This window comes from Fusarium graminearum, chromosome 4 (assembly GCF_000240135.3).
Source record: "Fusarium graminearum PH-1 chromosome 4, whole genome shotgun sequence".
Taxonomy (NCBI): domain Eukaryota; kingdom Fungi; phylum Ascomycota; class Sordariomycetes; order Hypocreales; family Nectriaceae; genus Fusarium; species Fusarium graminearum.
The window spans coordinates 6,614,351-6,636,649 of NC_026477.1; the positions used below are offsets into that span (position 1 = coordinate 6,614,351).

The window sequence follows — 22,299 nt, forward strand, 5'->3', positions numbered from 1 at the left end:
CAACCGACTCAGCCCTCTGGACGTGCCATCTAAAAGCCGTAGATCCTATATTCTGATTTGTCCAAGCCCCCCTGTACAAGTTCCTTGCCGGTTATGCCGTTTACGAACAAGGACTGGGTGAATCTGGACTACGCCTTGTGGGCCCTTTTTACGACTCTTCATGTTTGTGATTGGTATAGGCGTAAATAAGCATCTAGACTCTGTGCTTAAACAATCTAATGGCAGTTAAAGCTATATACGTAGCCAGGCACGTCGTAAAATGCAGATCCATTCATTAACTCACTTTTGGCTACTAGGGAAGCGGATATATAACTCACTTGTTAGCCAAGCACAGCCCTACATTATACCTGCTCAGCCGTATTGTCATGTCGCTATGAGAGCTTGGTCCAAGGAAGAAAGTTACTTCACCGCATGGAATGTCCAAGTTGCACAGCCCGTGAAGTGATCGGAACATCATGCCGTGCTCTGACGGCTGTGTCCGACCCCTTCTGTCACGACATCTCAAACGCCCAGTATTGACATGCCGCTGAGCGCAGCTGCTACCGCCTTGGCAGACAACTGGTATGGGGTTGATAGAGTCTTGACTCCTTTCCCCATGGATGCCAAATCTTGGTACTGTCTTGGCCTCCCAATCAACAAAAGCCGCGTAGTGACAACTCCGACTTGGTACCAGCACAAAGGAACAACTATGGAAAATTAACACGTAAGTCATCCAACTCATTATCATTAATATGGACACCGCCGTTACATATGCGCATGAGACTAGGCCGAAGCTATATATATGGTTTGTACATGGGCCTCATATTCGAGGTCGAAAGGTAAATATTTGTGACGAAAAAGATGCTGGAAAGATGGCGGCGCTATGCAAAGAGAAACTCTTTGAGTACAGGTGACCCAGAAAACTCTGGATTTAGCAATATGCAACTAAAAGGTCAGCATAATGTTGAAAGGTTGGACCGGTATACGCACTTGAGAAAATATTGTAGACCAGCCCGTCTCTTTTCCAAAAATCGAGGTCGAAATTTAGAGATGACACTTTTAGGCGGAAGAGCCGGAACAGCTGCCTCGAAGCCGGGGAAGGTCTGCACCAGCCGATATCGAAACTCATCAAACTCCGAATAACGTTTCCGAATATTCATGAAACTTCCCTATTCGCGGTGTCAGTCAGTTCATTGCCAACGTTCAGACCAGCACGCCACCACTGAGGCGCCCAATCACTCACATTGAGAGTTTCGACACGTATATTCCACACTACGAAAGCCCCGATATTTGTCGCACTACCGTTGACTACGGTGTGGTTGACGATCTCAACACTTTTGGCCCAACAAGCACTGTTGCGGTCATCGAGATCACTCGCCTCATTATCACGAAGTGTGATTGCGCCAGCTGGAAGAAATGATTCAGTCGACATGTTGGATATCGTCCGCTGATGCCCACCACGTGTGTTGAGCCAATACGGTGGGGAGGTCACTGGCGAGAGGGGAGACGACGTGGAGAGATGCCGTGGGCTGTTGTCATTGTTGCGATCATGGTCAAGAGATGTGCGCGGTGTCTCGAATGCGTCGGTAGAAATGGTCTGTGTCTCAACGCTGTCCGGACGTGAAGCTCGGGCGCCCAAATTGCCACCGCCGGGCGCTTGATCTATCGCTGTCGCCATTCAACCATACAATGACTGATCGCTGTAGTTGTGGATATCGAAAGTCGCTGATGGGGAAATTATCGATGCGCTGACGTCGAGAGTGTCGGTCTAGCAGTGGTTCAATGGCAGGCAACGATGTTGTAGGATGCCGTGATAATTATTCAGCCGATCCAGTTGAGCGATGTTGATGTTGATGAATGGTTGAAGTCGCACTTGCGAGTCAGGATACCAGCCCAAGAATTACAGCCCTGCTTTTAGGTAGTGTGCAGTAGTCGATACCTTAATCGCAAGGATTAAGAAGTTGTGCCAATCGATTATACAAATTGTAGGGAAACGACAACGGTCGTAATACTGAAGCTGAGCGGGGAGTTGATTAGATCACAGACACGACTCTTTGTGAATGTGGCGATAAGTCGCTTCAATTGAAAGGATGAAAGTGATGTCGTAGAAATTCTACTGCACCTTCCTTTTCCTGTATGGACGGCACCGTTGACGGGCCGTCTGTGCAGCTTGTCTTTTTCCGGTTGAGGAGGGGCCGGCGCCCCGGTCGATGGTACTGTAACTCAGAACAAACACACTGGTAGCTTATTCCAGTCCGGTCATGTAATTATAAACAAATGGTGCTCATGGCTTCACGATGTGACAAGACGCCACATAAAATATGCGTTCTGGATCAGATCTGAGAGAGTTTGGCGTCTTCCTGATATTGTTGAGATGCTTCCACTAATCTTTTGTTTTCATACCGCCACTTTGGGAAATAAGCGCAGGAAACAGTGGGCATTGTTGGTGGAGGAAGGATATCGAAACGTTCATGTATCCATAACAAGCATTCATGATGTACTCGATCCCGGACCTGAAAAAGCCATGTCCGTTCCGTGCGGAGTGAAAATACCTCCGGGCCGGATACCGAATACCAGAGCTTTCGGAACGCCGCGTGGTCCAATCGGTCGGGTCAAGGTCTCAAGGGGTGGCCTGAAGCATCATGGATAACACGGCACATGAGGCTCGGTTCGCTCTCCTTGGAGACGTCAAGCACTCGTTCTATCATGAGACATTCTAGTGGGTAGCAGAAAAGTTGCCTCCAAAGTCTTGGGGTACCAAAATAAACAGCTTGGGAAATCTGGTCTAAGCAGCATGAGCTGACCTACTAATCTCGTTTCCTTACACTTCCAGCGACCAATTTTCTGATACTCTGAGGATGTTATCACATGCCCTGAGCCAACCGCATCTTCGAAGTGGAATGCAAGGAAATGGGGAGGCTGACGGCTTAACAAGGACGTCTAAGACGCCGTGGCGCCTGGGTGGCTCGATCGCACTGGAATAACCGGGATGCGCGCAAAGTTGGGCTTTGGTGGCCAGATCAGACTTCACGAGAAACGAGTAGCTTCATCATGACCTCAGTGAGATTCTTGTAACCTTACCCTTCGTGTCTTTAAAAGCACTGGGGTGTGGCTAAGATAGAGTTATCTATAGTTCAAGCCATGAGTGGGTAGATCCTGCGAGTCTGCGATTCAGCCGGTGCTAGGATTGCACCAAACACGAATAACGATACGAGGATTCGTACAACGATAGGATGTTGTCTTTGGGTGACGAGTCTCGTCCTCAAGTCTCTTCAAGAACTACACTCCGCTCTTGTACAGTAGACTACTTGTCTCAGCCCACAGAAACGGTGAAACCACCTGCGATATTCGGAGTCCAGATCATGATTCACCAGCTGTCATGTCTGATATCTCATAAAAAGTGAACAGGTATGGACACGGCTCAATAAGTGTGTGTATTCGGGGCGCACGCCAAGTATTTCTTTGGCCGCGTCAGCAACATCGAGCAACATAACAAAGATGCTCCCAACACCAACGATTGGCGCGATATCCAGCATCATGTCCTCGTCGGCGTGCATTGCGCGGGGTTGAGGCAAAGGGTTCAGTGTCATGCCCCGCTTATATGCAAGAAATACGAAAGGTATCGGCTGGTCCAGATGCCTAGCAGAAAACAGAGTTACCCTTTACGGGAAGAGTTGGCCACTATCCTCACATCCGAGTGGTCACCTTCTCCGCAAGGAATCCTCCAGCGTGATCATGGTGGGCTCGTACTTGTTGTGGACAGCCTCAACCACCAACTGGAACGCATCGTTGGCGTGATTCAAGATGCACTCGTTGATGCACAATGGCAAGACCCTCATAACAAATGTTGCATGTGCAGTAGTTAGCAGTGGCAGTAGCAGTGACAGTGGGCTTGTCAGTTCAAGACTGCCTATGTGGAGTCGACAGTCTCCGGCCGTTCACGCCACCAAGCCAAGATTGATGAGCAGATGAGACAGGTGGTTCAAAAGGAAACGAGGTATTGGCTCCTCCACGACCCGCGTGGCCAAGATGGGTAAGAGAGACAACTGATTACCCATGGAGTTCAATGAGATCTCCATTGGGATCTACTGGAGATCATGGAAAAAAAGACAGGGCCCATGGAAATAAAATCGATAGTATCGATAGTATCTACTCCTTTTAATGGTGTCTGATAAAACCAAGGGCCCTGGAGATTGCAATTTATGTGATTTCAGGCCAAACTCTCCAGACCACCCTTAAAAAGCCCAAGCTTCAGCGGCGAGCCGTACTAGATGAGTCTATGAGGCCTAGCCTCGAGCGGGTACTGGGATTCTCCGTGTGCAAAATGCACCGAGTGGCGGACGATATGGAGCAAATAACCTCCCATGCCTGTTGGGGTGAAGCAGAGCTAAACCCAATGTCGATTTTTCGTTGCTCAACTCCCCTGCACCCTGTCAGAACTAATGGGGGAGATTGGTGCAACTCCATCCACCATCCGTCGCCGTGATATTGCCCAGCCTCGGGTCTCGCGATAGAGGACATGGCACCCAGATCATTTCTCTTAACACTATAGCTCGGCTGTAGCGAGCAACTGGGGTCTTTGACTTACCGCTTACAGCGCTATAGTCTGTCTGTCTGCAGGAGAAGATAGGCCGGGCCCCATCGTAGATATGTCTCGGGCCTCCTCGACCTTTTTTCCTCATCTTCTTCTTTCCTCTCCTCACCTCAGTTGATACACTCGCTATATCAGACCTGGTCTTGAACAGTCGTTAACTCTTCATTCCGATATTCTCTTCATTCTGTCGCTCCCATTTCCATTGAGCTCCCAATTTGCTTTCCTTGTAAGTCAAGCACGGCAAGACCGTACCGTCCTCCCCCTGTTGTCTTAGTGATGGCCTCTTGCATACCTTCCTCACGATCACAACCAATCTCCCCAGATTCGGGAAAGACAAAGTAAAGTTTTTTTTTTGTTAAGATAAAACCGCTGACTCCCTACAGAAGCAAACCATCTTTCGTCAATCTTCACCGTTTACGAACCTTTGTACATCGGATATAAACCGGTATACACACGTACCAGTATAAAACACAATCAATTTCGCTTCCAAGCACCGATACGACATCATAATGCCTTCTCTTCGCACAATTGTCCTCGCCACTGCGGCTTCAGCTGTCACTCTTGTCAATGCCGACTACGTGATCGACCCCGATAGCGTTCCTCTGTCTCTACGTAGTAAGTTGACATTCTTCCACGCTGAACTCGCCAAGACCAAGTGCTAACAACAGGCAGAGGTGTGGTGCCAGAACGAGGTAGAGACGTGTCCCATGATCTGTGGACAAACTAGTAAGGGAGATACCAAGGTCAACGAATGCGATCCTGTAAGTCTTGTCGAGTCTTGGACCAGTCTGCATAGGCTAATTCACTTTACTTCAGAAATCTCTCACTTATGGCTGCATCTGTGGTGACGGAAAGCAACCTAACATGTCTGAATACTCCCTCACCCTCCCCTTCTACGTCTGCCAGGAATGGGGTAACCAGTGCGTTGGGGATTGTGCTGGAAGTGCCTCTTGTGCTTCTGACTGCCGCCAGAACAACCCATGCGGTGCCCAAGACCCTAAGAAATACAACACAACTTCCACAGCTACAGGCACTGGTGCTGGTTCTGTTAAGGCCACAGCTAGCGCTACTGATGATGCCAACACGGTTTACACCGACACACCTGGAAGTGACAGCGACGACAACGATTCTGACAGCCCAGCGTCAACCAAGAGCAACGGCGCTTCTGTCATCGAGGTTGGCCGAACATGGGGCCTGACTATTGTCTTGGGCACTATGTTCGCCGGCTTTGCCATGCTATAAGCGTGTGAAAACGCTTGTCAACTTGTTGCAATACTGCTCGGAGCGGAGTTCTGCATTTGTTCAATTCTCTTGTTTTTATTGCGCATACATTCCTTGAAAGCCTTGGACGTCTAGGTGTTGGGTTGTCTTTTCTGGCGGTACATTATTGGCTTTTTATGATTTTGATACAGGCAACGCCCTCTTACACTAATATGGGCAATGCCAAAAGGAGAACAGTGAGGGACGGGTGGTTAGCAAAGACCAATATAATGTCATTGGCTGCTTTGTTGCAGTCCAACCACCACATACTGATTAAACTCGAGTACTAAGCCTGATATGATATATCAGTCAGATATGTCAGTCAAAAAGTGGCAACTAACCGTCGATCTACAGCAAAACACAGCCTTCTGTATTTCGAGGTCATGAACCTTAGTGGAGTTTCTCTAACGACTTTCACCAACAATTGATCTTTGTTGGTGACTCCACATTCCATAGCACTCGCAAGCTTTGGCAGTTCTAGACTTTTGATCGGATCATCGGATCAACCAAGCTGCCGTTGTACAGTGTTCCTCGCACCCAACCTTCCATCGAATGGCGCTAGAATGAGCAGTTCGTATTCTTGTTGGTAGTGTTATTGCTCACGCGCTCTCGAGCCTAGAAGGGCGGTAGGGCGGGCATGTGAAACTCAATGCAAGATGGACCCATCTTCTCGGCTCTGGCGGATGAAATAACGACGATCTCATGACGAAACAATAATGCGAGGTTGATCATATGCTTGCGAGTCTTGGTTGGATGAGATGAACATAGTGAGGGTATCTTGAAGAGCCTAAGAGCTCAACTACTGATGAAACCAGGCGGCTCTCGAGTGAGAAAAAGGGGTCGTGTTAGTACGCAAGTCGACCTATTCCGTTAAACGTCAGACCGATGATTTTTTTTGGACTGGACGTGTTCCAATACGTACGTAAATAAGCCGCTAATTACCCAATTTTAGAGGTCTGTTTCCCCTGTAGTGGACCAGATCGCTGCTGTGCGCAGGGGGCTTGCGATCCAGGGGCCTTGACTGGCTGGCTGGTACGACGACACCAGTGCGAGTGTCGAAAGTTCAATGCCAATTTCGAGTCGATGGAGTGAGCAAAACCTGCCCCCTTAACCCTTCTCCAATCCTCTCTTTTCTTAAAACAAACAAAAGCCCTTTTGGCGACATTTTGTCCATCGACACATTCTCTGCATTGTATTAATCCATTGTCCCACGCTTCACCGCTATTCTTAGGACCGTTTTGCTCTGTCTCAGCCCTCCCGATCCATTGCGCAAATCAGCTCCGTCGCATAATTTCCTTGGCTTAGAACCCGTTTCTGCCATTGTCGATAAGAGCTGCTCTACGATTCTCTATCTGTCTATTTACAACCGAGCATTTCACCCACGTGCCGCGTCGCCAGTCTCTGTTAGGATTACCTTTGTTGAGAAAAACAACCGAGGGTCATTTGTCGTTTGCGGACCTTAGTTCCTATTCAGTACTGTACCCTGTTGCTGCACGAGATACTTTTCCGCGTGCACACTTCTGCAGGTCCGATCTTTGGGGGGTTTTGCCGATAACTCTTTTTTTTTTTTTTAACCTCCTTGTCCTGTTTAAAAGAGATTCCCGATTGCCCCTCCTACTCCGGCCCCTCTCTTTTCATCATGTCTACAAGCGAGACACTCCCACTCTACAATCCATCGGCCACCGACCCGGACGGTACCAACATGGCGCCCAACACGAGTAAGTTGAAGATATACATAGGAGGCACCTGATGGGTTGCCTAGAATCGTGGGAAATGCGCTGGAAGCTGACTGTTGTGCTTTAACAGAGAAGAATGTTGCTGAGTGCATCTCTGATGACGCACTTGTGCACTTCAAGTCGTACAAATACTCAAGTGTCGACATGTCGCCAGTCTCGAAATACGTTCTAGGCCCTTTCGTACGTGCTCTCCAAGCCTCTAGCTATTTCTCTATAGCTTTTTCGACACTCCTTCAGCGTCATTCAGAGCGCTTTCATCTGTTCTGCCAAGTTACTGGGTTTCACAATAGCTAACCTGCATTTCGTCATGTAGTGGAACGCCTCTGTCAACCTCCTCCCATTATGGATCGCCCCCAACATGGTCACCCTTTTGGGTTTCTGCTTCATTCTCGCAAACGTTGCTTTCTGCGCAATCTGGATGCCTGATCTGGTTGGACCTGTATGTTTATGCTGCTAACTTGCTTCTGACTACAAACTAACACTCGTGTAGGCTCCATCATGGCTCTACTTCAGCTTTGCGTTCGGTCTCTTCATGTACCAAACGATGGACAACCTTGACGGAAAGCAAGCGCGACGAACCGGAACCTCAAGCGGCCTCGGTGAACTTTTCGACCACGGTATCGACTCTCTCAACTGCACGCTGGGAAGTCTGCTCGGAACCGCCTCCATGGGCCTCGGAACCTCGACAGCCGGTATCGTCACCGCGCTCTGCCCCTGCCTGCCTATGTTCTTCTCGACCTGGGAGACCTACCACACTCACACTCTCTTCCTCGGCTACATCAACGGTCCCACCGAGGGTATTCTTATTGCCTGTGGAATCATGATCATTTCTGGCATTTGGGGACCTGGTGTCTGGGCCATTCCTCTGGCTAACGGCATCAAGGATCGTCTCCCCGGCCTTGCTGAGATGCTCGGTGAGACAAGCTTCAAGGATGTCTGGGTCGGTTTGATCCTCGGCTCTCTCATCTTCACACAGATTCCCTTCTGTGTTCTCAACGTTGCCAAGGCTCGCAGATCTCGAGGAGAGCCCATTCTCCCCGTCTTCATCGAGTGGATTCCCATGGGTGTTTACACCATCTCAATTGCTGCCTGGGTTTTCTCCCCCTACAGCACCATTCGATCCGAGAACCACCTCATGCTCTTCTGCTTCATTATGTCATTTGTCTTTGGTCGCTTGACAACCAAGATTATTCTCGCCCACTTGACACACCAACCTTTCCCCTGGTGGACTGTCATGCTCTACCCTCTTGTTGGTGGTGCTATCCTTGCCAACCTCCCCCGAGTCGGACTTCCCCAGCTCAGCGCCCAGTTTGAACATTTCTACCTGTGGGCCTACCTTCTATTTTCCATGGTTGTCTACTTCCGCTGGGCCTGGCTCGTTGTTACCAGCATCTGCAACTACCTCGGTATCAACGCCCTTACTATCCCCAAGGAGAAGCAGATTGCCAACAAGGCGGCTCAGGCTGCCAACAAGCTGCATTAAGCCGGAAATAGCCGCTATTGGCTATAGAAACCTGGCTTTGACCAGATTACGAAGCCCGAGAGATCGATATGATATATACACTACCTAATCGGCATCCACCTGGAGAGGCGCAGCATTTGAAAAGGAGCAATCATGGGAAAATTATCGGTGTCGCAGTACAGGTTAGAGACGCAAAGCATGACGATGGGCGTTTGGTGTTTACATAGCGGGTTACCGCATTCTTTCTGACGCTAGGGCGTAGATGTAATGTCCTTTTGAGAACCCTTGGAGTACAATTTTTAATAGATCTGAACGAGGAGTATGTGTAGATGACGGGGGATCATGGCCTTTTGGATAAGGTCCAACTTTAGCGTATAGTACGTGAGTTGAAACTCAATATGACAATAACTTAATCACTTATACTTTTCTCTTATTCCATGTGATACGTGCCGATATTGTCACTGTTCCTTATCACCGTCACTTCGTGATACTTGGTTTAAGACTACGCTCAAGCTCTGCAGACGCGGGGTGAACGGGATGACGTAGCCTGCACTAGCTTTGAACGTGATTGTGTTGCTTGGAATTCCTGCTATTTATAGAGATCTGTTTTATTAGACTGGATAGAGTCTGATTGGTGTCGCTTTTAAAGCTTCTTAAAGGTATAGGCTGGCAACTCTCTCCAGCTATCTGGAGTTGATATAGGCGAAATGGTCACACCGGGAAACGAAGCACATCAGTTCTATTAGTTGCAGCTTCTCTGATAGAGCATTTATATAGTAAAAATATAGTTTATATATTGCTACCCAATTCCAACATGCTTGACGTTGGATGTAGAAGCTCCACATGATAGTATCCCGCTTGGTATTCTACATTTTCGAGGCGTGTGCAATAGTTTATGTCTATACTCGATTCAGAGATTCCATTCCCTATAAAGGAAGAAAATGACTGATATGAATTCTAGAATAAGAAGCAACTCTAGTAAAACCATAGAATGTTCCATATCTGGAGATAGGTTGAGACTTGCTTGACATTTAGCCGTAACCAGTCCAATGAGACTCTAGTGTTCACTGTTTAGCCACCGAAACGTCCCTTGACCCCAAGCCATTAAGGGACTGATATGGCCAAGGGTCCTTCATGTCCCCGCCATTTCGCACTTGAAAGAGGCGGATTCTGTCTCTATTGTCTGAATGTGATATCAAGTTTGGCTGTCACATTGGCTTAGCATTCATACTATGTATTGTTCTGGCCAACAGTCCATCACAAACAATCGGTAGATAGAATAATAGCACGCTCAGACCTGCTGTAGCTGTCGTTGGGGTCAGCGGCATGTTAGTTCCTGGTTGCTGTAGTAGGTTTAGTTACGGTAGAGCACTCCGTGTCGTGTCCCCCACTTGAGTCGGGCCTAGGTTGTCGTACCTGTCCTTAATATTATGGCTCTCATCCCTTGCATGGTCTGGATTGGAGAGCTTCAACTCCTGACACGAAGCGAACTGTTTGCTCCAATTCCTTTGTCCACGACATCTACATTCTCTGATTTACCTTGCATTGCATTGTATTTCTTGATCAGCCCAGTTCCACGTCGACTACAACAATCCTTCCGACGGAATGAGCTAGTTTCGCGCCCCACGACAAACCGACCCAAAACCCGCTCCTTGTTGGTTTAAAGTAGTATTTATTGGTGTCCGTCCTTCCCCATGGCTGCATCTTCGACAATGCCTCGAATGCAATCTTCGCTGTCATTCTTTGCAAAGTTACTCCTATTCGTTTGCCTCCTCGCATCGACCGTCGCCGAGTCCATGACGCTTTCCGACGATGTCCTTCGGAATATTCCTTCGCCAGGCGACGACTTCGATATCAAGAATGGCAAGCTGCTCGCTCCTATTCTAATCCCTCGTGTCCCTGGTACCCCGGGGCAAGTGCGCACTCAGAAGCACTTTGTCGACTTTTTCAAGGAGAATCTTCCTGAATGGACCCTCGAGTGGCAGAATTCCACTTCAAAGACACCTGTCCATGGAAACAAGCAGGTCCCCTTCTCCAACCTCGTTTTTAGAAGAGATCCCCCATGGGCGCAAAACGGCGATGTGAGTCGCCTTACGCTGGTCGCGCACTACGATAGCAAGTATGAACCAGAAGGCTTCATCGGCGCAATTGATAGCGCTGCGCCATGTGCCATGCTGATGCATGTTGCGCGGAGTGTTGAAGATGCGCTCAAGGCGAAGTGGAACAAGATGCAAAAGGACGGTACCATGGATGATGGGCTCGAGGAGACACAGGGACTTCAGATCCTCTTTCTCGATGGCGAAGAAGCTTTCAAGCATTGGACAGAAGAGGACTCGCTTTACGGAGCTAGGCAAGTTATTACGATGGTTTACGAAAATATGCGCATTGACTAACAATCTATCAAGATCGCTTGCTGCGGATTGGGAATCTCAGTTCCACGGCTCTCTGGCAACTTACAGGAATCCTCTTGACTCTATCAGTTTATTTGTCCTTCTTGACCTTCTCGGTTCTCCAAACCCTCGTATTCCTTCCTACTTCCTCACCACACATTGGGCATACCGTGCCATGGCCAGCTTGGAGGAGCGCATGCGAAAACTTGGCGTTCTCGAGACCAAGCCTAAGATCCCTTTTTTGCCAGAAGGCGACAAATCTGCCAACCGTTTTACACGCAGCTTCGTCGACGACGACCACCGACCCTTTATGGAGCGCGGCGTTGACATCTTGCATATTATTCCAACACCATTCCCCGATGTCTGGCACGAGTTGACGGATGACGGCGAGCACCTGGATCTACCAACAGTGCGTGACTGGGCAAGGATCACGACTGCGTTCGTGGTGGACTGGATGGGAATCCAAGACTTTATGCCCAAGCTGGAAGGGACTAAGGCAAAGAGGGATGGTGCGGCTGTGACAACTACATCGAGCAAGAGGACGGAACTCTAAGAAGCTATAAAAGTACATACTCACTTGGAGAAATGTCGGTGGGTTTCTTGGGGCTGTTGCTTGGCGTTAAAGGCGCGATAGTTATGATGGAAAGAGTCATGTAATGAAGGGATGGTTCATGTTACAAATTACTGGAGTTAAGGTTATCTTTGATCTACAAAGATATTTGAATTTATCATATTGACTGTGTCATATTTGATATCACTGTCTCAATCCTACAACATCAAAGGACCCTGAGAAAACGCTCATAATCCTCGTGGGTACCGTACAAGACGGACCAAGGATGCAGAGGTAGTATTTCTCACCGATTATGCGCCAACGGTAGAGTCAGACTAGCAAACAACATCCGAAGTAGACGCCAGAATTGTCCTGATTGGCCGTCTCTATCATGAACCCTGACGCTCTGTCCAAGGAGGGCGTCATGTAGATTTTCGGCGTCTGAATGATTCGTCCTTCTCCATGTTTAAGCCCCGGACAGTTTTTATGGAGTCTGGAGAGATAGCGAGGTTCATGATACGTTACGGCCAACTTCCTGCGACGGCTTTTGCGCGACATACGAGTAAGGTAGCCAACATGTTTGTAGTAATTGGAATTGGCGTCGCCTTGTTTTGCATCCTCTTGACTCATTCGAGAGTTTATCTATCTGACTAGTTCTTCTATTTAAGTGATCGTTGCTCCCTGTCTTGTTTTCCCCAAGTCTTGAACTCTTGAGCTGAGACAAGTAAACATCAATTAACCCAGTCTTCGTATTATACACTCACCATGTCGGCTATATACTCAGAAGCCCAGGTCGCCAAGTTTCTCAAGCATATTCAAGTACCACAGGAGTTCTATGTGGGCAACGAGCCTATCCTTGACCATGCCTTTCTCACTGTGCTGCATCAGCACATGATTGCAAAGGTACCCTATGAGAATATGACGCTGCATTACTCGTCACATCGCAATGTTATTCTCGAACCCCAGGCTCTGTATCAGAAAATTGTGGTCGATGGGCGTGGAAGAGGAGGTTATTGCATGGAGAGCAATTTGTTCTTCTGTTATATGCTTCGAGCTCTTGGTTTCCAGGTGTATCCCGTTGGTGTGCGAGTCCGTCTTCGCAAGGATGGTGTTCCCCATGGCGGCTATCCCGGGTGGTAAGTGTGATCTGCGTAATTATTATCCCCAGAATATTAGTCGCTGATTTGCAACTAGGGTTCACATTGTCAACATCGTGACACTACCTGACAACTCCCGCTGGGTCATCGATGCATCTTTTGGCGGTGATGGCCCTACCCGGCCCATGCCTCTGATCGAGGGCGCTGAGTGGCGCAACATGGGTACTCAGGATGCCCGTCTCATTAAGGACTTTATCCCCGGTCAAACAGAGCTCACATCTGGTCGCCGTCTCTGGATCTACCAATGCCGCAACTCTCCCGATCAGAACTGGAACAGCTTCTACTCTTTTAGTCACTCTGTCGAATGGCTTCCCGCTGATTTTGAGATTGCCAACTGCTACACGGGCACAAGTCATCGAAGCTTCCAGACACATACCGTGCTGGTTGTGAAATTCATGTTGAGGGAGAGCAAGACATCGACGACAGGCGAAGAGATTTATGGAAAGCGTATGTTGATTAATGACGTGGTCAAGGAGAACCCTGGTGGTAAGACGATAGTGCTGAAGGAGTTGAAGACCGAGGATGAGAGAGTGGAGGCACTGAAGGAGTATTTTGGGATTGATTTGACGACGGAAGAAAGAGAGGCTATCAAGGGCTTCCAAACTGAGATTAAGAGCGAGTAAAAGGAGCGTGCGTAGACCAGTGGTTGATTGTCTCGTAGAGTAGAATATTTATAGCAGCAGAGCAGGTATGAACAATGATTTTTCACGGTATTTTATTTATTGCCATTCCAAAAGTATAAGGAGATTTGTGATTATAGAATCGTCCAAAGAAATCATCTGAGATAAAATAAATGGACTTGCTAATAAAGCCTTTTCTTATTCTCAGCAGTCAAGCTTCCTAGCACTTTCCTAATACTCTTTCTCTTGAATTTACCCTGAAGCAGGAGCTCAGTTCTGCTCTCCACTTCGTATTGAGCTCCGACCAATCAAACCCATCCACTTCCACCACGTAACTCAAGCTTGGGTAGCGCCGTACGCTACTGTTTCGAGGTCCAGTCTCAAGCTGTCCTGTCCCATCCACTTGGCCTCAACTTATCGAAATCCAATCGACCTGCGACAACGTCGATATCATGCGCTTCTCAATCGCATCGTCACTTCTCTTCCTGACGAGTGCAGCTAGCGCTGCCTCGTCTTGGGGCTTCAAAGATGGCTCCGTTACCGTCGCCTCCAAGCAAGGACACGCCGCTACTGCCAAGTAAGCTTCTCCAGAGTTGCCATGATGGTGTTATCATGGGGGAGCGATTGCGGAAGAATGCGTACTGACAAGATTAATTGGTATAGATTCAGCAACCAGGAGCCAGTCAAGGATACTCTTATTCTAGGAAAGGCAGATACCATCAAAGTCTCATTGACTACGACCGAAGGCAGCGAAGCGAAGCGACCTCACCAGGCCTTTATCGTCATTACAGAATCGACCGGCATCGAGGTCGCCCTCCCTCTCGACGTAAAGTCCTCTGGAAAGGCCGTGGCTTCTATTGTATGTGATAATCCAATCGTTCCTCATCGACCCAGCTAATCAATCCCTCAGTCGCACAAGGACATCTCTGTCCCGTTGCTCCTCTCCGAGGAACCCCTCAAGGTCAACCTCGTGTTGGGCTCCTTCGGCTCGTCCAGCCCCCTCATCTCTCCCGTTTTCAACATTCAGATCTATCATGTACCCAACACTCCCCTTCCCGCGTTTGAGCGTCCCATGCGATACGGACGTCGAGAGGAGATCCACCACGTCTTTAAGGTTGGCGAGACGAGCCCTCCTAAGATCATATCTATTGTATTCGTGACCGCCATCGTGTGCACGTTTCCTCTGCTTCTTGTCGGGGTAAGTAAATCTATTCTACAATAATAGTTCAAGCTAACATATATACACAGTGGAGTAAGCTCGGTGCTAACCTCGACCACCTGCCTAAGGCTTTTCAAACTGCCCCTATCTCACACGCTCTCTTTGTCGGCTCCATCATCGCCATTGAGGGATCATTTTTCCTCTACTACGTCAAGTGGAACCTTTTCCAGTTGCTGCCCGTCTTTGCGGGTCTTAGCATCGTGGCCTTCTTGAGTGGAGTCAAGGCTCTGAGCGAGGTGCAGGGTCGACGCTTCGCCGGTGAGAGGTGAGCGGACTAGCATGAATCAAAAGTACCTGCTTCATATGGATAGAAAGGGTTGGCTTTATAGACCGGGTGCCAAGACTCGATGTGGGCGGTGGACAAGTGGAAGATACATCTCTTACCCAACAGCAGCCATTACCTCAACATGGAGTCTGAAGACGTGCATATCCAAAATCAGGAATTACTTCAGCATCAGAAGTTAGAGGCTGGGCTCTTCTTGGAGTGCTAAAGATAGACTGTCTATCAGACAGCTTAAAAATGATGTACAATATGATAGAACTGGAAATAGAGTCGAGTTTGATGGCTCTAAACAATTGCAATAAGCGAATTTGTGTCATGACGCGTCTGCTAAGGAGGTATTCGGATTAAAGACATGCAAACCAGCTCCTTCATTCGTGCCATCTGCCAATTATAGTTCCTCACACACCTTGCTTACTCTGCCACAAACCGCCCGGAATTTAAGACCGCTCATATATTCGAAATGCCGCCTACTCTCATTCTTCCTTCGGCTTGGTCCACATGTTCAACTCTTCCTCTAATACACTGTTAAACCACTCTGCTCGCTCCAGAATGGGAGCATGTCCCATATCATCCACAATGTGGACAGTACCTGGCTTCAACACATTGATAAGTCTCTCACCATTGGGGAAGGTGATCATGTTGTCGCGTTTTCCATGCATGACAGTAATACGTTCAGATCCAACAGCCTCTGCTATCTGACGCAGCTGCTCGTCTGACTTGTTATGCATGGCCGCCGCTGCAAGTTGACACATGAGCATAGTGCTGCTGAAGACTTCAGGGTTACGCTTCTTGGTGAGTTCTTGAGCTTGGAAACGCTGAAAGTTGGAGTCGAACAGGCGATATGTTGGACCAGCCTCTGGCGGTGGTGGTCCGCATTTCGGAGTGACGCCGGGCTCGGGTAGTATCTCGTCATCTGGTGCGACGAGCCACTCGGGTGTGAAGAGCTTGAGAGCTGTGTCAACGATGGCGCGCTCCATGGATTTAGGAATCAGCCAGCTCAAGCGATCAGTGAGTGTCTCCATGAAGCCCGTTGTATTTTGAACGCGTGCCGATGTACAGATTAGGGTCAGGGTTTGTAGACGCTCAGGGATGCGAATAGCAATCTCTTGGGTTATCATGCCGCCCATGGAGATACCTACGAGGTTGATCTCGCGTTCACCTGTCCAGCCAACATGGTCGATAACCTCGATGATATCGAGCGCCATGCCGCTCGTGGAATAGATACCCAAAGGCTTGTCGCTGGCACCCATTCCACGGTTGTCGATGATTAGAACTGAGTACTTGTCACCGTGCTCATGGCCGAAGTGTAGTGTTTGACGCTGCCATGAAGTCTTGACACTTGCTAAGCCCATAACAAGCTACATGTTCTTGTCAGCGGGTTTCTCTCATATTTCACTCATCACGACCGGAGACGTGTGCAACCGGATGGAATTGGCAAAGGCGTGATACGCAGACGGAGAGATTGAGGAGATTTGACGGGAGGAACGTACCACAAGCTTGACGGGTCCTTCACCGTGAATTTCCCATGCAATACCAACCGGACCACCGCGACCTTCGGCCACAGACAGCTTGCCTTGAGAGGTAGGCTCCAGAGCCCACAGAGTGGTTAAGTAGGCTGGGTGCTTGAGCGTCTCCTCAGCAGAGGGAAGCGTAGGAATTCTAAGACAACGCATCGCGTGTAAGTGACTTTTCAAACCACACATATGAACAAATGAGGCGAAAGAGAACGAATCAATAACAAATGATGCTGTAAAATGAATGATAATGTGTTTAGGAGGAGGAAGAGGATGTTGATGGTTGAGGACTCACATGTCTAACGCCATGATAGATACTCGGGAGTTTTGCTTGTTCTTATATCACTGGTTCCTTCTGCACAAACACGGTTGTGTAGCTTCCCAAGCTCACAGGAAGGTCAGAGCTGCGTCGTCGTAAGAAGCGAAACGATGCTGTTTGATGTCTCGGTATGTGAAGATTGCGGGTTATTCAAAACGTCACTAGTGAACTACGCGTTTAAATACGAGGCATGAAGAAAATGAGGAAAAAACAAATGCAACAGATAAATGGTAAGTTCTGCAGTATGTATGTAGTTTCGAAGAAGGGGAAAAAGCAAATAAATCCCCTCTCGAGGCACAGTTGAACCAGGGTCCAAAGTGGAGAGAGAGAAGGAGACAGATAAAAAGCAGATCTATCACAACCCGTACCTTTCGCTATGGTATTGCGACGTTGTTTCCTGGCCTCGGCACTAACGCCACGCGCCAAGGGGGATATAGATCCGAACATGGCTGGTATGGTAGCTGAGATGCTGCGTTTCACATTCCAGTCTCCCAAAGATGGTGAGTATGACGAGGATGAGATGGGAAATTCTGAAGCCTCAAAAGATCACGCAGCAGTATTTGACGACCGAGTTTAAAATGTATTCGTCAGCTTCATACGTGTTGCATTTAACACTAGCAGTCACTGATTTGCTGCTAGGAGAGCATATTGTCGAAAAGGGAAGAGTTAGAGAACCAATTCAAGATTGATCGTGCTCGCTAAATTTGAAATTATTTCCATCTCACTCGTCATTCCTCACCTTTCCATACTCTTTTTTCTTCTTCCTAGTCACCAAACCCTATGTCATCCTACGTACAACCCCAGCATCTACCTCAAGGCATTACCAGTCCGATACCGCTCAGGTTCTCCTCGTCGAGTTGGTTCTTGCGATCGACACCACCAGCAATGGGGTTAACACGGTAGTTGAACAGGTAGTAGTGAAGCTGACCGTCGCCAGCGCCAAACTTTTGCTGCTCCAGGAAGAGCGCATTGTCCATCAGCGTCAGAGCGTTGAAAACATCAAACTTGTAGCGTTTGGAGATGATAAGGGCATCGTGCACCAGATCGTTGAGACGCTTCTTGAGAGCAGCCTTGTCGAACTTGTCCTGCAGACCGACCTCTGTACCATAGTAGAACATGTAAGCAACCTTGATAACGTTGTGCTTAGAGTTGCCAATCGCAGTGGACTCTATGCAGAAGAAAGAGAAGAAGTCGGTAATCTTGTTGTTCTCATCCTGTGCAGTGTGTTAGTACCAACGCATGTGTGTATCGTTATTTTCTGGAGACTTACTTCAACAACGTAGGTCCATACAGCCTGCTGCTCACCGGGGCCAGTCTTAGGCAAGAACCAGTGTAGAGCTTCCTCACGCGACATCTTTGGTGTCATATCAAAGCGCTTGTTGTAACGGTGATACAGGTCCATAACGGCCTCGATATCCTTTTCTTGTAGCGGACGCAGACCCTTGATGGCGGTGTCGTCTGGCAGCGCATACTTGCGGATCTGGTATTGAGGCTTGCTGTTAGCGGGAAGAGGGCTGAAACCACACTCGTAGAGCTTCTGCCAGTTGATGGCACGGTGGAAGTATCTACAGGTGCTGACGGGCTTGGGAAGGACGACACCAGCAGTGTAAAGACCTTGCCAGATACCGTCGAGGTTGCTGCGTCGGGTAATTTCCTTGATAAGCACTGGTGTGAGACGCTTGCCTCGAAGCTTCTTGTGGATGGCCAGGAAGTTGACCTCGGAACAAGTGACCACGTTATCGCGAACACGCAGGTGAACGGGGATGGCGGAAATGAAAGCGCAGAGCAGGCCAGATTGAGAGGCGCGCACACCAACGTGGTACTCCTTCTTCCAGCCAGGAGGCATCATGGCCCTGTATGTGTTAGTGGAACTGTTCTACGATTGTAACATGATCATGGGCTCGGAAGGTCTACGACTTACCAGCGAAGGATAGTTGGCGAGTAGTTGAAACGGAACATAGCCTCGTCATCCTCAACGTAGTGCTTGTTTAGAAGCTCATAAACCTCCTTGATCTCCTCTTCCTTGGTCAAGTCCATGGTAACCCATTCGAAGCCAGGGATCAAAGCTGAAGGCTCCTTGTCAACCTCCTCAACCTTTTGGATTCGCAGAGGACCTTCTTGCAAGTTGTTGTCCTCTCCGAACTTGGGCACAGGCTGCGTCTGCCAGAACTTGTATGATCCCATATCCTTGGCGTTCTTTCCACCTGCGGCAAGACCAGTCATGATATCCTGGAGGGACATCTTCTTAAGCATGTCGGAAGCTTGGTCGGCGGAGGGGTTGTCGCTATTGGAGGCCTTGGAGACCTCTTGGGCTAAGGCCGGGTTGAGAGCAAGGAACTCCTTGACCTCTTTAGGGGTGAGGCCATCGAGGGCCTTGTGGAAGTCGGCATCGGTCGGGGCGGACTTGGAGCCTGTCAAAGCCTCCTTGACCTTTGATCGCTTCGACTTCTTCTTCTTTTTCTTCTTCTTGTCGCTTGATCCTTCGGCGGCGTGCTCCTCCTCGTGCTCTTCCTCGGATGCGGACTCGGCGTGTTCGTCGGCTTCGGGGTCAGCTTGTGCGATTGCCTTGCCCTTGAGCTCGGCGTTCGTCTCGTCGACGACGGGCTCAACTGGCTTGGACTCCTCGGACATGGTTCGGGATGGACCTTTGGTGTAGTTGAGGTGATGTAGGTGCGAACAACTACGTGGGGTGGGGGATTGAGCAAGAGCTCTTTGGTGGGGTAATTATTAGTGGGATATTTAGGTGCGGTAACATGTGCCTGTTCTGTAACAAGGGTAGGGGGTTCACCCTTAAACAGGAGATATTGGGATAAAGGAATCGAACAATAAAGTTTTTGATTTATGAAGCCTTTTTTAGAATCTTTATGTGTATAGTTACGCATCTTGACCGAATTAACTCAAAGCTGGATGCTCATAACATCGACGAAGTATGTAAGCAAGAATCTGACAGAGTATTTTCTTGTACTATTTCGAATATATACTACAGTAGAATAATATATATATATATCTATTTAACGTATTATTTGACGCCGTGGTTCTTCCGCTTGTCCAGCATATGGAATCGAACGAACAAAGCGATTCTATTGTGTTCTAAGCATGGGAAAGATATTGAGTGGAAAAACTCACTCGAACGACCGAGGTTGATGACGAGGACCAAAGAGCAAGAGAAAACAGAGCTGTGCTGAAGTGAGTGACACTGCTGAGTCAGTTGTTACTTGGAATCAGTATTGTCGTCATTGTTATAAGTCGTCCCATGGAGATCAAAGGCTCTCATGATGGCCAATGCAACAGGTGAGTGGCCCATGATATCGTTATGGCCTACCGGCGCATTAGTCATTCCGTCATTCTCGAATTTGTATAGGTGAATTTTACATACCGCCATAGGGAAAAAGTTCTTGACGAATAATCATGTTGGGTTCAGCTGTCCAGGTGGCCACAAATGCATCTTTTCCCTTGTGAACAGTTCGCTCTTCTTTCCAAGCTGCGAATTCTTCGTCATCCATTATCCCAATCATCTCTTGGGCAGCCGCTCGGAACAACTTATTGTCTTCTGTCCATGGAATGTCTTTGTCGTTCTTTGCGTGGACCAAGTTGAGTCTGAGTCTTGTTTTTGTGTGCCGCACAACATTGGCCAAACGGTGATCTGAATGCCACTTGTCGACGACGAATCGGTGAATGAAGCGTACAAGCGTAGGCCACATACGAAAGGGTGCGAGGACAGGGACAACACCTCCAATGCGATAGCCCAGCAGCAGATTGGCTAGATCGCTGAAACCTGCGACAATGGTGATGCCGGCAAACTCGACACCCTGGAGGGCGTACTTTTCGGCAACTGCGCTGACCACAGCTGTGCCTAGACTTTGTCCAAGGAGAACAATGCGGCTGGCTGGGATGCCTACAACCTTGGTTGCCCACTCCACAAGCGTCGCAGCATCTTGAATTACTCCAGTTTCAGTAGGCGAGCCTGTCGAGTGACCAAATCCTCTGTAGTCAATAGCAACAACATGGTATGATGAGGTGTCAGTTAATGAGTGATAGCTCAGAGGTCTAATAGCTTGTGCGACATGACCAGCGTTCTGTGACGTCAGTTGATATTGACAGACATTTTATAAGTATCACTTACACCATGAACTGGAAAACATGTGAGCAGTGATCGAGCGAGAGTATTTCCAGTCAAGACTCACAGTATAGAACAAGTCGAGATTCTGGGTCTTCTTTCAGCAGGCGGAATGATTCAGTTTTGGTGAAATCCGCTGAAAACCCTGGCTCTTGGGACTCGATTATGGCCTCGTTTTTAAGATAAAGCGGCAAGGGCAGAATATGCCAAGCATATATCGTTTCCCCATCAGGAGTCTTGAGCGAGAAAGGGGTGACTTGGTTTCCTGGTTGAAATATCTATGAGTCGTTGTCGTCATGAGCTTGGTTGATATAAACCTACGAGCAAACCCCCATCGTTCTGGTTGATTCACGTTATTCCATAATAATGTGTTGATTTTATGGGCGTACAAGAAACTGTAGACAAGATGTCAGAGAGAATTACTCATGTAAAAGGTCAACATACTGTCTTTGAAAGAAAGGCGTCATACCCAAGCCGATGAAGACGCAATACAGACTCAGTGGCGCTGCAACCACGGCAATTACAGCCCGCAAGGCAGGATGTAGAGACGTCATGGTTTAGTTGGTAGTGGTAGAATTAGAAAAAGAAAGGCCGAGTACAGTACAAAGAGTCTATAAGGAATTGCAAAAGTGCAAGACTGCAGGGATTAATGTGAATGTTAATTATTCTTGTCACTGCTCTGCCACAATAACCAGACGCAAGACCTGACGTTGCTTTGTTCGCGCTAAGCATCAGCGATCAGCAGCAGAACTTATCACGCGGGGAAAATTACAAGTGCATACAAGTACCCTGAGGCGCGTCTGATGCGGCTGTGACTCCACCCTCAAGCAACTGGAAAGAGCCGCGAATCGATGGGCAATTAGGCAATGTTCTGTTTTAATAAATGATTGGAAGAGATGTTGCATTATAACAGATACAAGTTGGCAAAGATATATCATGCTGTACAACAGATACAGGAGCCCAATTTGCCAAGCACACTCCAATTAGCTGCTGCCATCTTCTGATTTCCCATGTTTATCGCTCATCTGACTCTATTTCATGGATACTCTTGCGGCGCTTCCGCGGACCTCGACAGGCTGCAAAGTCCCCTGAGCCCCAG

General features: G+C 48.4%; 9 protein-coding genes across 9 annotated transcripts; 5 read left to right on the forward strand and 4 right to left on the reverse strand.

The window, feature by feature from the left end:
- Positions 1-193: 193 nt before the first annotated feature.
- On the reverse strand, positions 194-1,411 carry FGSG_09404 (uncharacterized protein; the record flags this gene model as incomplete). Its single annotated transcript, XM_011330039.1, has 5 exons — positions 194-215; positions 284-292; positions 348-686; positions 970-1,148; positions 1,223-1,411. 5 exons carry the CDS (start codon positions 1,409-1,411, stop codon positions 194-196), a joined length of 738 nt encoding a protein of 245 aa, XP_011328341.1.
- Positions 1,412-4,694: 3,283 nt separating this feature from the next.
- On the forward strand, positions 4,695-5,995 carry FGSG_09403 (uncharacterized protein). The gene is made up of 4 exons (XM_011330040.1): positions 4,695-4,799; positions 4,957-5,188; positions 5,246-5,334; positions 5,390-5,995. The coding sequence occupies exons 2-4, from the start codon at positions 5,083-5,085 to the stop codon at positions 5,813-5,815; spliced, it is 621 nt and encodes a 206-aa protein (XP_011328342.1). The 5' UTR covers positions 4,695-4,799; positions 4,957-5,082; the 3' UTR covers positions 5,816-5,995.
- Positions 5,996-7,535: 1,540 nt separating this feature from the next.
- FGSG_09402 (uncharacterized protein) lies at positions 7,536-9,052 on the forward strand (the record flags this gene model as incomplete). Its single annotated transcript, XM_011330041.1, has 4 exons — positions 7,536-7,551; positions 7,640-7,749; positions 7,883-8,008; positions 8,060-9,052. 4 exons carry the CDS (start codon positions 7,536-7,538, stop codon positions 9,050-9,052), a joined length of 1,245 nt encoding a protein of 414 aa, XP_011328343.1.
- Positions 9,053-10,523: 1,471 nt separating this feature from the next.
- On the forward strand, positions 10,524-12,172 carry FGSG_09401 (uncharacterized protein). Its single transcript, XM_011330042.1, has 2 exons — positions 10,524-11,381; positions 11,437-12,172. The coding sequence occupies exons 1-2, from the start codon at positions 10,726-10,728 to the stop codon at positions 11,972-11,974; spliced, it is 1,194 nt and encodes a 397-aa protein (XP_011328344.1). The 5' UTR covers positions 10,524-10,725; the 3' UTR covers positions 11,975-12,172.
- Positions 12,173-12,736: 564 nt separating this feature from the next.
- On the forward strand, positions 12,737-13,751 carry FGSG_09400 (uncharacterized protein; the record flags this gene model as incomplete). The annotated part of the gene is made up of 2 exons (XM_011330043.1): positions 12,737-13,107; positions 13,166-13,751. 2 exons carry the CDS (start codon positions 12,737-12,739, stop codon positions 13,749-13,751), a joined length of 957 nt encoding a protein of 318 aa, XP_011328345.1.
- A 449-nt stretch (positions 13,752-14,200) lies between these two features.
- On the forward strand, positions 14,201-15,385 carry FGSG_09399 (uncharacterized protein; the record flags this gene model as incomplete). The annotated part of the gene is made up of 5 exons (XM_011330044.1): positions 14,201-14,325; positions 14,412-14,607; positions 14,659-14,946; positions 14,997-15,225; positions 15,279-15,385. The coding sequence occupies 5 exons, from the start codon at positions 14,201-14,203 to the stop codon at positions 15,383-15,385; spliced, it is 945 nt and encodes a 314-aa protein (XP_011328346.1).
- A 183-nt stretch (positions 15,386-15,568) lies between these two features.
- FGSG_09398 (uncharacterized protein) lies at positions 15,569-17,288 on the reverse strand. Its single transcript, XM_011330045.1, has 3 exons — positions 17,060-17,288; positions 16,741-16,909; positions 15,569-16,608 (listed from the first exon to the last, which is right to left on the reverse strand). The coding sequence occupies exons 1-3, from the start codon at positions 17,071-17,073 to the stop codon at positions 15,724-15,726; spliced, it is 1,068 nt and encodes a 355-aa protein (XP_011328347.1). The 5' UTR covers positions 17,074-17,288; the 3' UTR covers positions 15,569-15,723.
- Positions 17,289-17,895: 607 nt separating this feature from the next.
- On the reverse strand, positions 17,896-19,714 carry FGSG_09397 (glycylpeptide N-tetradecanoyltransferase; the record flags this gene model as incomplete). Its single annotated transcript, XM_011330046.1, has 3 exons — positions 17,896-18,297; positions 18,354-18,936; positions 19,005-19,714. The coding sequence occupies 3 exons, from the start codon at positions 19,712-19,714 to the stop codon at positions 17,896-17,898; spliced, it is 1,695 nt and encodes a 564-aa protein (XP_011328348.1).
- A 580-nt stretch (positions 19,715-20,294) lies between these two features.
- FGSG_09396 (uncharacterized protein) lies at positions 20,295-21,754 on the reverse strand (the record flags this gene model as incomplete). Its single annotated transcript, XM_011330047.1, has 6 exons — positions 20,295-20,401; positions 20,460-21,159; positions 21,207-21,214; positions 21,268-21,465; positions 21,522-21,595; positions 21,645-21,754. The coding sequence occupies 6 exons, from the start codon at positions 21,752-21,754 to the stop codon at positions 20,295-20,297; spliced, it is 1,197 nt and encodes a 398-aa protein (XP_011328349.1).
- Positions 21,755-22,299: the final 545 nt, after the last annotated feature.